The sequence below is a fragment of the Peromyscus californicus genome, unplaced genomic scaffold, assembly GCF_007827085.1.
Source record: "Peromyscus californicus insignis strain IS unplaced genomic scaffold, ASM782708v3 Scaffold_6__1_contigs__length_162567912, whole genome shotgun sequence".
Taxonomy (NCBI): domain Eukaryota; kingdom Metazoa; phylum Chordata; class Mammalia; order Rodentia; family Cricetidae; genus Peromyscus; species Peromyscus californicus.
Genome location: NW_026294584.1, coordinates 145,094,495 through 145,111,668, shown reverse-complemented (window position 1 = coordinate 145,111,668; position 17,174 = coordinate 145,094,495). Strand labels below are relative to the sequence as shown.

Here is a 17,174-nt window from a genome sequence, read left to right as displayed (position 1 = left end):
AGACAGTCATCAATGAATATTTAATCCACAGTTAATTTAATCTTACTTTAATTAAGGACAGAGTTTTTAAACTGTTCAGAAGATACAGGGAACTTTGAGGAAAGAAGGGCATTCTGAACAGATTTGAGTAGAAAATATTCCCCAAAATTGACAAAAGTGATTCAATGCAATTAAAAGATTTTCCACAGAGCAAAGGAAACAAGGTTGAGGAAAACAAAACTCTTTCCCACCTGTGTATCAGATAGGAGACTAATCTTTAGAGTGTACAAAAGTCTCCATTTATAGAAGATAAACACAATGTACTGAAAGGACATTTCTTCTATAGTTTTGGTTGTGAGACTTGCCTTTAATAACTGAGCCATCCCTCCAGCCCTGAATGGGCATTTCTAAATAGGAAAATTTAAAATAGATGATAAATATTTTGTCAATGTTCAACATTCTTAATTTTCATAGAAATTCAGTTTAAACTGTGAGGCAATACCATTTGACACCAGTCAGAACAGTGACCTGATTCAATAAAACAATAAAAAAACACTGCTGTGAATGTACAGGAATAGAAGGCTTTGAGATTGAAAATGGGATGCCAAACTGGACTCATGCAATGAATATAAATACTGAAGCTTTTAAAAAGTTACACGTGAAACTTCCATATATGTCTGTTCCATATTGTAGGTATTTTGAATAGTTCAGTAATGAACAGAACATTGTAAGTAACTGCAATGTGATGAATTGGAATTCTTCATATATGTAGCCAGTACAGGTACAGATGGGACATATGGAATGACCACTCCTCATCTGCTTCAACCAGCACAGGTTCCTAGGCATCTATTGCAAGAACTTATTCTTTAACCCATCAAAATACTAAGGACTGACAGTGTCTCTCTCACTTTCTCCACAATCTGTTGATATTTTGTCTGGTCAGTTCTTAGGTGACATTTTTCTTGCGTACAACAGTAATCTCTTTCACACACTGCTAACACTGAAAAAGGTCAAGAATAGGCTCAGACTGTGAGATATTTGGCAAAATCAACTTCTTTATTCCAGGACACACCTACAGCTAAGGCCAAGGCTGAGTTCTGCCAGAACATCCAACACCCCACCTGCCCACATACGACCATGTACACCCACCTTTCTCCTCTATTCCTACTCTCACTTTCCCGGTTCAAGGATCAAAGTCGACCACAGCCAAACCTGGTCAGGACTCGATCAAAAAGTCCTTCCAATGTTGTATCAGAAAACACTAGAAAACTAACATGTCAATAAACAATGGGCCATAATCAAAACAGAAAATTGTTCTCTGTCTTCATTAAAGCCCTTGAATTAAGAATGTGAGAATTTCTGTGGTTTTCATACATCCAGAGAATATTGCCAGTGCAAAGAGACTACACCTTCAGAATACATCTGTTGCCACCTTAGGGGAGAAATATCCACCTGGTGACACTACAGAATTTCACATCATCTGTTGGAAATTATCTTGTTGGGTTGTTTTTCTCAGATAATCTCTATACCTGTTCAAAATGAACCATCATGCACTTTGATATGCAGAGCACAGGAAAGTGATCCACACTGGATGATGGATCATCTAAACTTACAGTCACATGTCCCTACCTGCTTTACCTCATCCAAATATATTTCAAATTTTTAAAAATCCCACAAACACTAGGCAATTATGAAAGCCTGATAGGTTGATAGATGTCAAAAGGCAGTTATGCACATTTACTGTTTTGTGCTGCCCAAAGTCAAGTGACTTCAATGTGCAACAGAAAAGAGAACAGGGTGACAGAATGAAGAAGCATTGGTATCAAATGAAGAGGCATTTCACACAATTTCTAGACATCATTTTTTGTTTTTCCCAACAAGTTTTCTTTGTATAACAGCACTACCTGTCCTGGAACAACACTTTGTAGAGGTACAGGGTCTGAAAATCTCAGAGATGCATCTGTGTCAGCCTCCAAGTGCTGGGATTCAAGGTGTGTGACACCACACTTGGTTATCCACTAACCAATTGTTTTAAAAATGAAAGTATGCTAATGAAGACTAGAGTGAAGCTGTCTTTGGGGTTCACATCTGTACTCCTCATGTGGAGGTCATGGGGGAAGAGTAGCAAGTCAAGCAAGGAGACCAAATCACAAACACGCTAATGAACGTAGTAAACATTAGTTTGAATTGGAAGTCAAGCGACGCATCAGAAAAGTAAAAGGCCCCAAAATGATACTAAGATGTGTATCAGTGGGTGGTATTGATCTTAAAATCATCAACAAGTCAGATTAGAAAAAACTGAAGCACTCCATATCAGAACATGAGATTCTCCATGTTGAAAATCAATCAGAAAAAGCACTTCTGTGGAATGTTCGAAGAGGATGTCAGACCACGTTGTTCAAGGTTTAGTCAATCAATACTCCATGTCATTGCTTAAGAATAATTAATGGAGAGAACCATACTAAAACATAATCTAAATCAATATTATCAACACAGCATTTATAAGGTTACAGTGAAGATGTTAACCAGGAACCACAGCATTCGTGCATTATGGGACAACTGGGTGCACATGGATTACCTGGTCCTAGAGTTACATGGGCTCCCTATTGCCACTGTCCTTTCTCTAACAGAGGACGATGTGAAGAATAGAATACTCAGTAATCTAATTGTACAATATCATAGTTTCTATAAATTGAAACAGTTCTGAGAATTCTGGAACGCCTTTCTGGGGCCAAACAGGCTGTCAGTTTTGTTGGTCTATGTTACTATGCATTCCTGCTTTGTGTCCTAACTTCATGCTGAACTGAACAAAACAATCAGCTAAATGTTATATATGTGGTAACACATTCATATAATGCCATGAATGCACTTTATCACTTCATAGCAGAGAGACTACCCATCTATAGTCTCAATGACAAGAAGAGTATGGACAAAAGGATGTATAGAAGAAAATGCCCCCACAATCACATTTCAGAGGATCAGAGTCACAGTTCTATAAAACTAGAGCTTAAACAATGAGAGAACTTCATTTCTAATATCTGAACTTTGTCTGATCACTTCAACATTGTTGTCCAAATTTGATATTGTACCATATGGAACTGAGACATTGATAACCTCCTCCACACTGCATCCTGCTAGGCTAAAATCCCAAAGAAAAGTCAAGGATGCGAGGTATCCTGCCCTGTCAGGAAAGGTCACCTGTAAGGATCTGAAATGTGCCTTTGTTTTGCCTTTCTTATAAAGACTGTGGCCTTGCTTCTTCCAGCACACACTTGGGAGCAACTCCAGAACCTCTTCCAAGATGCTGGTGGTCCTGCTCACAGCAGCCTTATTGGCCCTGAGCTCTGTTCAGAGCTCAAATGCAGGTATAAAGTAGGAGAGAGGGTAGTAGAGAGACATAGGATTTGGGCGACACACTGAAGTTCAGGACTGGGAGGATTGGGGGGAAATGACATGCAACTGAGGCAAAGAAATATGGGAACAAATATTAGAACATTTATATCATTATTTTGCTTGTAGATTTCAGGTTTAAATAAAGCAAAATTTAAGAAAATATTCTTGCAACAAAATAATATAAGTGGATTTGTGAAAAGATGTTTTTGGTGGTGGATGATGTATGGCAATAAGTTACAGTTGACAGAGAGGAACTCAGTACTCAAGGTGTTAGAGAAGCAGATAGTGAATGATGCTAGGCTTGGTATACAGAGGGTAGAGAAAAATGAAAGAAGTAAATACGTATTAGGCATATCTTTGAGAAATAGAAATAGGAAAATATAATAAATTTGAAACTCTGTTTACAAATAACTAGAAATTTCAGGAAATAATTTCTTTTAAAAATCATTTCTGTGTATGTCTGTGCATGCACCACTGTGTGTGAATGTATGTGTATGTATGTGTGTGCATGTACATATGTATGTGTATGTATGTGTGTGTATGTACATATATGTGTGTGTGTATGTGTGTGTGTGTGTGTACAATGTGCATTTGAGAAAGCGAAAGGTAGGCATACACACACACACACACACACACACACAAAGAGTGAGAGAGGCAGAGACAGAGTTAGACAGAGACAGGGACAGAGAGACAGAGAGAGAAAGAGAGAGAATTTGAATGCTTATTCACAGTCCTGCCTGAGGACAACCTTTTAGCACCAAGCTATCTTTTTATAGCTTGTGGCTCCAGGAACTGAATTCAAGTCAACAGGCAAGCACTTTTTTCCTCACTGAGATATCTGGCTGGACCCATTTCTCTATTGTAATGACACACATGCAATGTTCATTCTTATACATGGCTTTAAAGCAATGTTTGTTCTTATTTCCATGCATGAAATGCCTAGGGATATACCCGGTAAGAAATGAACGTCATAAAAAAAAAAAAAAAAACATAAGACTGTGAACACATTACCGTGAAATTCCCCTAATGTAAAGGAGACAGACAGTAAGGATGGACACAGCTAATGAGGAACAAAGTAATGGTTGCTGCTGCCATGGAGACTATCCTGGCAGCATTATCAGCAACATTATGCAAGATTAAATTCTGCATAGTGGATGTGAAGTGGTAGTTTAAAGTCATCTTTATTGAGCATCCAGAAAATGTCATGAGTAAATTTTCATTTATTTTGTGCTTCTTTTCTAGCAATCATCTATGGAAACCCTTCTTCGCAGCTCCTAGGTAAAACCAGATTCTTCCTCTATTGACATTCTATGTATCCTTTATTCTATAACTATTCAGTTGTATAATATCTCGTTAACATTTTGTTATTCTATGAAAGGAATGATTGACAGCTTCCCCTGTGGTATATGGGAAGACTACCCAACAATGCTTCTAGGAACTGGAGCAGGGCTGTACAATGGAAGAGTAGGAAGCCAGGTTTTTATAACAGGAACATTTTTGTCTGTTCCACAGATTGAAGTAATGGCTTGCATATGATGAACACATTCGGGGTCCTAATTTAAAATCTCCGGTAGCACTATAGGTTGTTTGTAGAATTCTTCTTTCACCAGTGACTCCAAGGAGAATTATATGATTGATCAGAAGATATGCAATCACACAGATCCAATGCTCTCCCACTATAAAAATTTATTTTTCTCTGGTCTGTATGCACAGTTAAATAATACATACAAAAACACTGCAAGAAAATTGAATGGAACATCTTCCCATTGCTATCCTACATTTCGTTCTTGTTCTCCACATGGTTATAGGACTCTAAACATCATGAGATATTTAAGAATAGAGCATTGCTCTCACAATTTTGCTACTCTGCCAACTTCTAAATAATAACATTAAAAAATTCTTCCCCTTTCTTCGTGTCTGAGAAATATAAAGAACACAAAGTCATCTTTAATGCACCGATTTTGAGAACAAATATATGTCAGAAGAGTGGAGACATAAGGAAGTTCATATGATAAATGTGAAAAATAATCTTAAAGGAGAATCAGGGACATAATATTGTGAGGGTGTTATCAGAGAAAGAGAAGGTATAAACTCATTCTACATTGATCTGTACCCAAACAGAGGGAGAACAGCAAAACCAAGGCCATGGTCAACAGCATCAGAGACCCCCTCCTGGAGAATTCCCCCCAGGCCCTTCTGCCTCTGAGGAAGATGATGGTGAAAATGCTGATGACAGTGAAGAACAGGGAAATGCACCAGAGGGACCACCACAAGAAGGAGACAATAACCAGCAACCTCGCCCTCCTAGACCTGGAAACCAGCAAGGCCCACCCCAGCAGGGAGGCCAGCAGCAGAATAAACCTCCTAGACCTGGAAACCAGCAAGGCCCACCCCAGCAGGAAGGACAGCAGCAGAACCAGCAAGGCCAACCCCAGCAGGGAGGACAGCAGCAGAACCAGCAAGGCCCACCCCAGCAGGGAGGACAGCAGCAGAACCAGCAAGGCCCACCCCAGCAGGGAGGACAGCAACAGAATAAACCTCCTAGACCTGGAAACCAGCAAGGCCCACCCCAGCAGGGAGGACAGCAGCAGAACCAGCAAGGCAAACCCCAGCAGGGGGGACAGCAACAGAATAAACCTCCTAGACCTGGAAACCAGCAAGGCCCACCCCAGCAGGGAGGACAGCAGCAGAACCAGCAAGGCCCACCCCAGCAGGGAGGACAGCAGCAGAATAAACCTCCTAGACCTGGAAACCAGCAAGGCCCACCCCAGCAGGGAGGACAGCAGCAGAACCAGCAAGGCCCACCCCAGCAGGGAGGACAGCAGCAGAACCAGCAAGGCCCACCCCAGCAGGGAGGACAGCAACAGCATAAACCTCCTAGACCTGGAAACCAGCAAGGCCCACCCCAGCAGGGAGGACAGCAACAAAATCGCCCTCCTAGACCTGGGAATGAACAAGAACCACCCCAGCAGGAAAGTGAGGAACAGCAAAGTTCCCCGTAGACATTTTCTGCATAACCACAAAGTTCCTCATCAGGACAAAGGTAATCTGATAGTTTATCCTTCACACCAGTCCCCAAATGCCATGGATCAGCACAGTCCTCCTAAAGAATTAGATCACATATACATCCAAAACTTAAATGGACTCTATACCCTAGAATTCTATGATGGATGTGATTTACCTTCACTCTCCATCAAAGTCTTAACTCTACCAGAATTAGAAAGCCAAAAATCTAAGAAGTATCTCAGAATATATTGATACTGCATGTTGTGTCTTTCTTCTTGGTGACCTTATTTATTTATTTGTTTGTTTGTTTGTTTATTTATTTCAGGTGAACTGGAAGACTTACCTTTAGTGTCTTTTCAATGAAACAATGATGTTGTAAGTTTACCTTCAACTCTCTAATAAAATATTTAGCATGCAATTACTGTTTGCTGTTTCTTATTTTGAGTATGAGTGAGTGAAATCTGGTGCTTGTTGCCAAACGTAATGTGAAGATAGAACCATTCCCTTTAGTTACTTCCAGAAAGTGGCCCTCTTTCTCCCTTACAAAGGGGCAAACTATCACTTGAGAGATCCCCTCTTTTCCATCCATGGAATTCTGCCTACAGCTTTGCTGTATGTCCCAGATGCCTGCAATGTTAGCAGGAGACTTCATGATAGACAAGGATTTCAAGATTAAACTGTATAAACAGATTGAGCTACATAAAATGCCCTTAGTTAGTCATGTGCATGGTTTGACCAGTAGGCTAAGGAACATTTGTCTAGGAGTAACTGAAAAAGATATTCTTTGGCCGAGTCGCGTTGGCATCACACAACTTTAATCCCAGGACTTGGGAGGCAGAGGCAGGCTGATCTCTGTGAGTTCGAGGCCAGCCTGGTCTACAAAGTGAGTTCCAGGAAAGGCACAAAATTACACATTGAAACCCTGTCTTGGAAAAGAAATAAAAAAAAAAGGTAGTCTTTGTTTCTCTCAGTTCACAACCGACTAGTGTGGAAGTTCCTGTTCCTACAGCTAGTATTCTTTTAGGCATTCAAGTATCAACTAGCTCACATTCTTCCTCTGATTTGACTGGTCTATAATGCAATGGTGTCATTGGGACATGATGTTCATTGTTTTCATTGCCCTTTTTCATTTTTTATTAATATTGTATACCTAGACCTTAGGAGCAAATGAAATTTTTAAGTAGTTTAAGTAACTTTTAGAACTTGAAGCATGATCCTAACTAGTCTTATCAATAAAATACAGGAGTCAGATATTGGGCGAAAAGCTGATCTTGCCTTTAAGAGCTGAATTTCCACTTCCTGTAAATCAGCATTTTCAAAAGCCACAGATTAAATTATTATATGCCCATCTTCTGAATTTGGTGTCATTCTAGTTATGGCTGAAGTCAATCTTCTTTATTAAGCAGTGTTCATCTCATACTCTCTCTTTAAAAATCCATTTTACATACCAACCACAATTCCCCTACCACACCTTCTCCTGCTACCCTCAACCCGTCAATACCCCTTCAGCCCACCCTCATCCACTCCTCCCAAAAGGTAACGCCTCCCATAGAGAGTCAAAAAGCCTGGTACATTGCGTTGAGGCAGGACAAAGACCCTACCCTCTGCATCAGGATGAGCAAGGCATCCCACCATGAGGAATTGGCTTCAAAAAGCCAGCTCATCTGCCAGGGATAGATCCTGGTATCCCTGCCAGGGTTCCCTCAAACAGACAAAGATACAAAACTGTCTCCTACATTCAGAAGGCCTAGTTCAGTCTCAGGCAGGCTCCCAGCTGTTGATCTAAAGTCCATGGCCTCCCACAAGCTTGGTTCATCTGTCTCCATAGGTCTCCCCATCATGATATTAACACCTCCTTGCTCACATAATCCCTCCTCCCTCTCTTCCACTGAACTCACAGATCATGGCCTGGTACTTCTTGGCTGTACACTTCTGCATCTTCCTCCATCAGTTGCTGGATGAAGACTCTGTGATGACAGTTACGATATTCATCAATCTGATTACTGGGGAAGGCCAGTTCAGGCACCCTCTCCACTATTGGTAGTAGTCTTAGCTGGGGTCATCCTTGTTGATTCCTAGGAATTTCCCTAACTCCACAATGGCTCTCTCTATCAAGATATATTTTTGTTGCTATACTACAACGACCCTCCCCCAGCTTGACCATACATTTCCCTCATGATCTCATCCCCCATCTCCTCTCCTCTACCACTTCCCTCCCCCCACATCCAGTTTTCCCACGAAACCTCATCATTTTCACCTTCCTGGAGCGATCCATGTGTGCCTCTTAGGGTCCTATTTGTTACTTAGCTTCTCTGGATCTGTGCTTGTAGTCTGAGTATACTTTGCTTTACATCTAGTATCCACTTATGAGTGATCACACATCATGGTTGCATTTCTAAGTCTGGTTTAGCTCACTCAGGATGATTATTTCTAAATCCATCCTTTGTCTGCAAATTTCTGGATGTCATTGTTTTTGCACCTGAGTAGTACTCCATTATGTAAATGTACCACATTATCTTTATCCATTCTTCAGCCGATGGACATCTAGGTTGTTTCCAGGTTCTGGCTATTCTGAATAGTGCTGCTATGAACTTATTTGAGCAAGTGTCCTTGTAGTATGATTGAGTATCCTTTGGGTATATGCCCAAGAGTGATATGGTTGGGTCTTGAGGTAGATTGATTCCTGGTGTGCCAAGCAATAGCCATACTAATTTCTAAAGTGGCTGTACGAGTTTGCACTCCCAGCAGCAGTGGAGGAGTGTTCTCTGAACTCCACAGCCTCTCCACCATAAGCTGCCCTCAGTTTTTTGTTTTTCTTTTATTTTTTAATTTTTTTGAAAAAAATTTATAATTAATTTAATTTTACATATCAACCACAGATTGCCCTGTCCTCCCTCCTCCCAACCCTCAGTCTTCTCCCCCAATCCACACTCCATTCCCACCTCCTTCAAGGCAAGGTCTCCCCTGGGGAGTCAGCCCAGCCTGGTAGATTCAGTTGAGGCAGGTCTAGTCCACTCCTCCCTACACCAATGCTGAGCAAATTGTCTCAGCATAGGCCCTAGGTTCCAAAAAGCTGGCTCATGCACCAAGGACTTGTCCAGGTTCCACTGCCTGGGAGGCTCCTAAACAGTGCAAGCTAATCAACTGTCTCATTTATACAGAGGGCCTGGTCCAGTTCCATTGGCACTCCTCAGCTATTGGTTCACACTTTATATCTATCCACTAGTTTAGCTATTTGTCCCTGTGCTTTTTCCAATCATAGTCTCAATATCTCTTGCTTATATAATTCCTCCTCTCTCTTGCTTATTGGAATCCTGGAGCTCCACCTGGGGCTTGGCCGAGGATCTCTGCATCTGCTTCCATCATTCACTGGATGAGAGTCTATTTTATATTTTTATCTTAGCCCTTCTGACAGGTGTAAGATGGTATCTTAGAGTGTTTTTTATTTGCATTTTCATGATATCAAAGGATTATGAGCATTTCCTTAAATGTTTTTCAGCCATTTGAGATTCATTTGTTGAGATTTTCCTGTTTAGCTCTGTACCCCAATTTTTAGTTGATTTTTGGTATTTTTATGTCTACTTTCTTGAGTTCTTAATATACTTTGGAGATCAGTCCTCTGTCAGATGTGGGGTTGGTTAAGATCTTTTGACATTTGAAGGCTGTAACCCTTTTGTCTTAATGACCATATCATCTGCCTTACAGAAGTTTCTTAGTTTCAGGAGGTCCCATTTATTAATTGTTGGCCTCAAAATCTGTGCTACTGCTATTATATTTAGGAAGTGGTCTCCTGGGCCAATGCCTTTGAGCCTACTTCCCATTTTTTCTTCTATTACATTCAGGGTAACTGGATTATGTTGAAGTCTTTGATCCACTTGTACTTGAGTTTTGTGCATGGCAATAGTTATGGATCTATTTGTAATCCTCTATATGTTGACATCCAGTTATGCCAGCACAATTTGTTGAAGATGCTTTCATTTTCCATTGTACAGTTTTGGCTTCTTTGTCGAAAATCAGGTACTCCTAGGTGTGTGGATTAATGTGAGGGTCTTCAATTCTATTCATTGGCCCACATGTCTGTTTTTATGCCAATACAAAACTGTTTTTATTACTATAGGTCTACAGTAGAGCTTGAAATCAGGGATGGTGATTCCTCTGGAAGTTCCTTTATTGTAAAGAATTGTTTTAGCTATCCTGTTTTTTTTTTCCATATGAAGTTTAATGTTGTACTTTTGAGGTATGTAAATATTTATGCTGGGATTTTGATGGGATTGTTATGGGTAGCTTGCCATTTTTATTATCTTGATCCTATCTGTCCATGAGCATGGGAGATCCTCCCATTTTCCTCAATTTCTTTCTTCAAAGGCATAAAGGTCTTGTCATACAGGTGTTTCACACATTTGGTTAGAATTACTCCAAGATATTTTGTATTACTTGTGGTTGTTTTAAGGGTTGATGTTTCTCTGATTTCTTTCTCTTCTCAGTTATCTTTAGGGCTACTGATTTTTTTATTTAATCTTGAATCCTGCCTCATTACTGGTGTAGTTTATCAGTTGTAGAAGGAGTTTCCTGGTAGGCTTTTGGGGGTCACTCGTGTAAACGATCATAATTCCTGCAAATAGCAAAAGTTTGATTTCTCCCTTTCAAAATTTTATCTACTGTACCTCTTTTTGTTGTTTTATTGCTCTAGCTAGAACTTTGAGTACTGTATTCTATAGATTTGGAAAGAGTGGACAGCCTTGTCTTGTTACTAACTTTAGTGGAATCATTTTCGGTTTCTGTCTATTTAATTTGATGTTGGCTGTCAGCTTGCAATGACATTGCATTTATTATATTTAAGTATGTTCCTTGTATCCCTGATCTCTACAACAATTTCATCAGGAAGCAGTGTAGGATTTCGTCAAAGGCTTTGTCAGCATCTAATGAAATGATCATATGGTTTTTTTCTTTCAGTCTCTTTATATGGTGGATTACATTGACAGATTTTCCTATGTTGAACCATCCCTGTATCCTGGATGAAGCCTACTTGATCTTGTTGGATGATTTTTTGTCATTGTTGTTATAATCACTGATTCAGTTTTTCCAGTATTTTATTGAGCATTTTTCATCAAAGTTCATGAAGGAGATTGGTCTGTAATTCTCTTTCTTGGTTGCATCTTTGTCGATTTCGGTATCAGTGTGGCTGTCCACTCATAAAAAAGTTTGGCAATGTTCTTTCATTTTCGATTTTGTGGAACAAATTGAGAAGCAATGGTATTGGATCTTTTTGAAGTTCTGGTTGAATTCTGCACTGAAACCATTTGGCATTGAGTTTTTTGTTGTTACTGTTTTGGTTTTGAGACTTTTATGATTGCTTCTAATCAGTATAGGAGATATTAGTATATTTAAATTGTTTATCTGATCTTCATTTAAATTTGGTATGTGGTACTTACTCAGAAAATTGTCCATTTCTTTTAAATTTTCCAATTTTGTGGAGTACAAGTTTTAAAAGTATGACATAATAATTCTCTGGATTTGCTCAGTATCTGATTTTATGTCCTACTTTTCATTTCTGATTTTATACATTTGGATATTTTTTCTATGCCTTTTGGATAAGGGTATGTCTATCCTCTTGATTTTCTCAAAGAACCAACTCTTTGTTTCACTGATTCCTTGTATTGCTCCCTTATTTTTTCAATATTATTGACTCCAGGCCTCATTTGATTATTTCCAGTTGTCTACTCCCTCTGAGTGAGTTTGCTTCTTTTTGTTCTAGAGCTTTCATGTGTGAAATTTCTCCAATTCTTTATGTAAGCACTTAATGCTTTGAACTTTCCTCTTAGTACTGTTTCATAGTGTCCTATAAGTTTGGGAATGTTGGGCATTCATATTCAATGAATTCCAGCAAGTCTTTGATTTCTTCCTTGATCCAGTGGTGATTCAGTTGAGCATTATTCAGTTTCCATGAGTTTGTAGGCTTTCTGCAGTTTTTGTGTTGTTGTTGAATTCTACCTTTAAGCAATGGTGATCCAATAAGACAAGTGTTTATTACTTTTCTTTCTTTCTTTTTTTTTTTTTGCACATGTTGGGTTTGCTTAGAGACTGTGTGTGTGGCAAATTATAGAGAAGGTTCGATGAAGTGCTGAGAAGAATGTATATTCTTTTTTGTTTGGGTGAAATGTTTTGTATATACATGTTAAGTCCATTTGAGTCATAACATCTGTTAGTTCCCTTATTTCTCTGTTCAGTTTCTGTCTGGCAGACCTATCCATTGTTGAGAGCAAGGTTATTGATGAAATTATTAAGGCCACTTCACATAGTTTAAAGGAGATTTATTTAATTGCGTAATTTACAAATTAAGGGATAGGTAGGTCGAGGAGTCTGGGGAAGGTGTATCTCAGTCCAGGGGTGTTCTCTGGAGGTCTGCTTGACCCACCTCCACCGTCCAGGGTCCCAAAACAGAGGGCGAGCGCTAGCCCATCCAGATCTGGGGTCTCCAGGCACCTCCTTGGCCCCGCCTTGTAGGCGTAACAGTTGCCAAAGTATCAATAGGGGTAAAAACTTCCAGATCAAAGCTGGAATGGCTACCCACTACATCTCCACTTTTTGTCTAAACAAGAAGGTTATAACCTAATACAAGACTATATACAAAGGAATGGTTATCAAATATTGTCCAGGAATAATGAGGGATAATGACCTAGATTAGATGGAACTACAACCAGTGCAAACAATATCAAGCAAGAAACACATACTAAAATCCAGAGAAGTATAGAGCATAGGTAAATGGCATGTTACAAAGATCATTTCAAAAGGTGTCCTATCCTAAAGAACCTGAATCTAATACTTAATATGTTCTATCTACTAAGTTGTAACTATAACTGCTAGTCTTCAATCCCATCAAAGACCTGAGAAGGAATATAATGGTACCTGAGAAATGGTAGATGAATGCAAGCAACTGTCTGGAATCTTGCAAGAGTAGACCAAGACAGCTGGCAGCCTGGACAGTCACCTAATGTTTCTCAGAATTGTTGGTGCATTCAAATTGGCTTCAGGCCTAAGGTATCTGACAGACCATTTTTAGAATCAGGAATTCTGAAAGACCATCTTACGCTGTCTTGGCAGAGTACAGTGGTCGCTTTCCTTGTGTCCCGCTTGCCCAGAATGGACAGCATTGCATTCGCACTATCAGCATTCGAGGCAAGGGCAGTTCTTTGCACAGTAGGCCATGTTGTGCCAAGAAGACGAACTTCCAAATGGAAATGTCTTAGTACCCCTACATTCTCTCGGGATCAAATTGGTGCAGAAAGGAGCAATTGTGTCTCATGTCAACAGAATTCTAAGTTCTTTAAATGCAATATTCTCTAGGTCTATGAAGTGTTTGAAGATTACCTGTCCATCTGACCTATGTATCTGTAAATCTGGATAAACTAACTAACGTAACTATAGAGATGACAAGCACAGGTGACTATAAATCTATAAGTCTTATCTACCGAAATAACCTAAGGACTAAGGCTTCACGTAAACAAGGTAAACAGTCTATAAGCAAATGTATGGTAAAGAACGATGACTTCAAAATTGTGACAATACACAAGATATTTATAACAGAGGTAGGAATACATAGTGCGATATGCAATATGTCAATAATCTTAAATATATATCAATATACCAAATATCCTAAACAGAAGTAGAACATACATAAAGTATGACAGATATAAATTTACATTTGTATCAATATACAAATATTTCAAATAAGAGTAGAAATATATGTACATTATAACAAATATAGTTCTGTATTTGTATCAATATACAAATTACCTTAAACAGGAATATAAAAATAGTTTACATTTGTATCAACATATAAGAATCCGTAACAGTGCAAATTACAGTGCAAATTATCTAAGGCTGCTATTTTACTAAATTTATTTACTAGTATACATAATAATCTACCATAATATCTTATACCTATCCATTCCATTTCTTCTTTTCCCTTTTTTCTCTTTTTTTTTTTTAGAATACTGACTCTAATATTTTCTTCCACCCCCAACCCTATAACCATCATCCATAACCCTGAGAATTATGAAACCTAAGGGAGAAGGGGCATCGTTTTCTTACAATTGTTTCCTGCTCTTTAGGGGGTGATGTTATCTCTGTTGGGTACTGTGAGAAAGCTCAGATAGTTAAATCTCAGTTAGACTAACTATAGGTTCTGCAGCAAGTCTTAGAGTAATGGGTAAGATTGTCTGAAATTCTGGCAAGAAGTGTAGTATGATGATGATTACCATGACATCATTCTGGATTGGGTAGAGTTGTGTTCTTGGGGCCCCATCTTCCTTCTGGAGACTTCTGAGATTGCTATTAGAAAAACTTATTTGTTATCAAAATGGAAGGTTTGGATTTAAAGAGGACATAGGATGTAAGAAAGGATTCTGAGAAACCAAGAGTAAGCATGGAGAGAATTAGAATCTAGAAGACAATGGTCCCTTTTATTGGTTTCCTTCTGTCCCACACCAGAGGGCTCTTCTGATATGGGACTGAAGAATCTCTCAAACTTTTCTTCTAGCAATATGCTTGGGTTTAGAGAAGGAGTGAGCCAATTCCATCTCCAAAGCCAGCTTGGCTTATAATTGAATTGGAATCACAACTTTTCTAGATTGATAGAGAGATAGATGTTAGACAGTGAGATTTTGCCATGTGTAGATTGGTACCAATAGATTCTTTCTTTCTGCTGTAAACATCTGGATAATCCAAGGCCTTATGATTTTTGGAAGATGGGTATTTCCATTATCCTGGAAAGACAAAAACAGAACCCTACCCCAACCTTGATTGTTAAATTTTTCTTACAACTTGTAGAGATGTCACATTGGTGGATGATCTTTTACTTCTCCTCATCAAGGGGTTTTTCCTGTTCAAATCGAATTTTTATTAATTTTGTTGGTATCCAAAGCTTTTCTTCTCCTGCAGAAACAAAGGCAAAACCCCTTCCCCAATGTAGAACATATCCAGGTTTCAATTCTGAGGTCAGTACATACTTGAAATAAACCGGTTGGTTTAGCTCAGGAGTTTTGTCTGTTGTCCAGTGTCTCTCCGCAGCTGTTGTCCCTTTCTCATCAGCATTGAGAAAATTCAAGGTTAATAAAGCACTATGCAATCTATTTCTAGGAGTCATTGTTACCTGTTGCTGTTTATTTAGCATATCCTTTAAAGTTCAATTGGATCTTTCTATGACTGCTTGGCCTGTGGGATGGTGTGGAATACCTGTAACATGCTTTATATTGTAATAAGCAAAGAATTGTCTCATTTTATTGGAGACATATGCTGGGGCATTGTCTGTCTTAATTTGTACAGGTATTCCCATGATGGCCATAACTTCTAATAGGTGTGTAATCATAGAATCAGCCTTTTCAGAACTCATAGGAGTTGCCCATTGAAATCCTGAATAGGTGTCAATGGTATGATGTACATACATTAATCTTCCAAATTCTGCAAAATGAAGCACATCCATCTGCCAAATTTCATTTCTTTCTATACCTTTTGGATTGCTCCCTGCACGTAATGGAAGTTGGTTATAGATGGAAGAACTAGGACATTTTTTTCACAATATCCTTAGCCTGTTGCCAAGTGATGGAGAAATCCTTCTTCAAACCTTTGCTATTTACATGGTATTTCTTATGAAATTCTGAGGCTTCTAGCACATTACCTATTAGTAACTGATCAATCTCATCATTACCTTGTGCTAGAGGTCCTGGCAGACCTGTATGGGATTTGATATGTGTTTATATATATATAGGATATTCCCTTTTTCTGATGATTTCCTGCAATTGTATGAATAGTGAAGCTAACTCTGTATTATCAGGAATAAATTCAGCAGTTTCAATATGTAAAACAACTCACTCTGCACATTGAGAATCAGTGACTATATTGAGGGGTTCTGTGAAGTCCATCAGTACCATAAGAATGGCATACAGTTCTGCCTTTTGTACAGAGCTGTATGGAGTTTGTACCACTTTACTTAAGTCTCCTGATTTATATCCTGCTTTCCCTGATTTATTTGCATCAGTATAGAATGTGAGGACTCCTGAAATTGGCTTTTGTCGTATAATGTGAGGAAGGACCCATTCAGTCTTCTTTATGAATTCTATTCTCTTGCTTTGGGATAGTGGTTGATAATCTCTTCCAAAAAGTTACTGCAGGCTCTGTGCCAGTATTCATTATCTTTCACAGTGAGGAAATTTCCTCATTAGTTAAAGGTACTACAATTTCTGCTAGGTCCATTCCTGTCAACTGGCAAAGTCTTAGTTTACTATTTTGAATCAAATCAGAGATCTTTTCTATATAAGTCTTTAATTTCTTATTTGGTTTACATGGTAGGAATATCCATTCCAATATAATATCTTCCCTCTGCATCAAAATACCTGTTGGGGAATGTCTGGAGGGGAATATGACAAGAATGCATTTAAGTTCTGGATCCCCATGTGCTTATCAAATTGTCTTTTCTACTAGAGCCAATTCCTTCTCAGCTTCGGCTGATAATTGGACTATTTAATTCGTTGTCCGCTTCTAGAGTATTAGCCAAATTTTGTAGTCCATCTTTGGGTATTCCCATGATACCCAGTATGTTGGAAATGCTCCCTAATAACTTTTGAAAATCATTAAGAGTCTTCAATCGATCTCTCCTTAGTTGTACCTTTTGGGGTCTAATTTTTTGTAGCTCTATCTTATATCCTAAGTAATTAATAGAATCTCCTCTTTGTATTTTTTCAGGAGCAATTTGCAGTCCCCAGAGAGGCAAAACATTTTTTAGTTCTTCAAACATGCTT

The 17,174-nt window shown here is 38.9% G+C and overlaps 1 protein-coding gene across 1 annotated transcript in view; it reads left to right on the top strand.

Moving 5' to 3' along the window:
* LOC128099794 (basic salivary proline-rich protein 1-like) overlaps positions 1-17,174 on the top strand; it is a 57,534-nt gene that overhangs the window by 17,668 nt on the left and 22,692 nt on the right. Inside the window, exons 4-5 of the mRNA XM_052721610.1 lie at positions 5,670-5,757; positions 5,875-6,296. Of these exons, the coding sequence (XP_052577570.1) occupies positions 5,670-5,757; positions 5,875-6,296 (510 nt within the window). The remainder of the gene's footprint in view (positions 1-5,669; positions 5,758-5,874; positions 6,297-17,174) is intronic.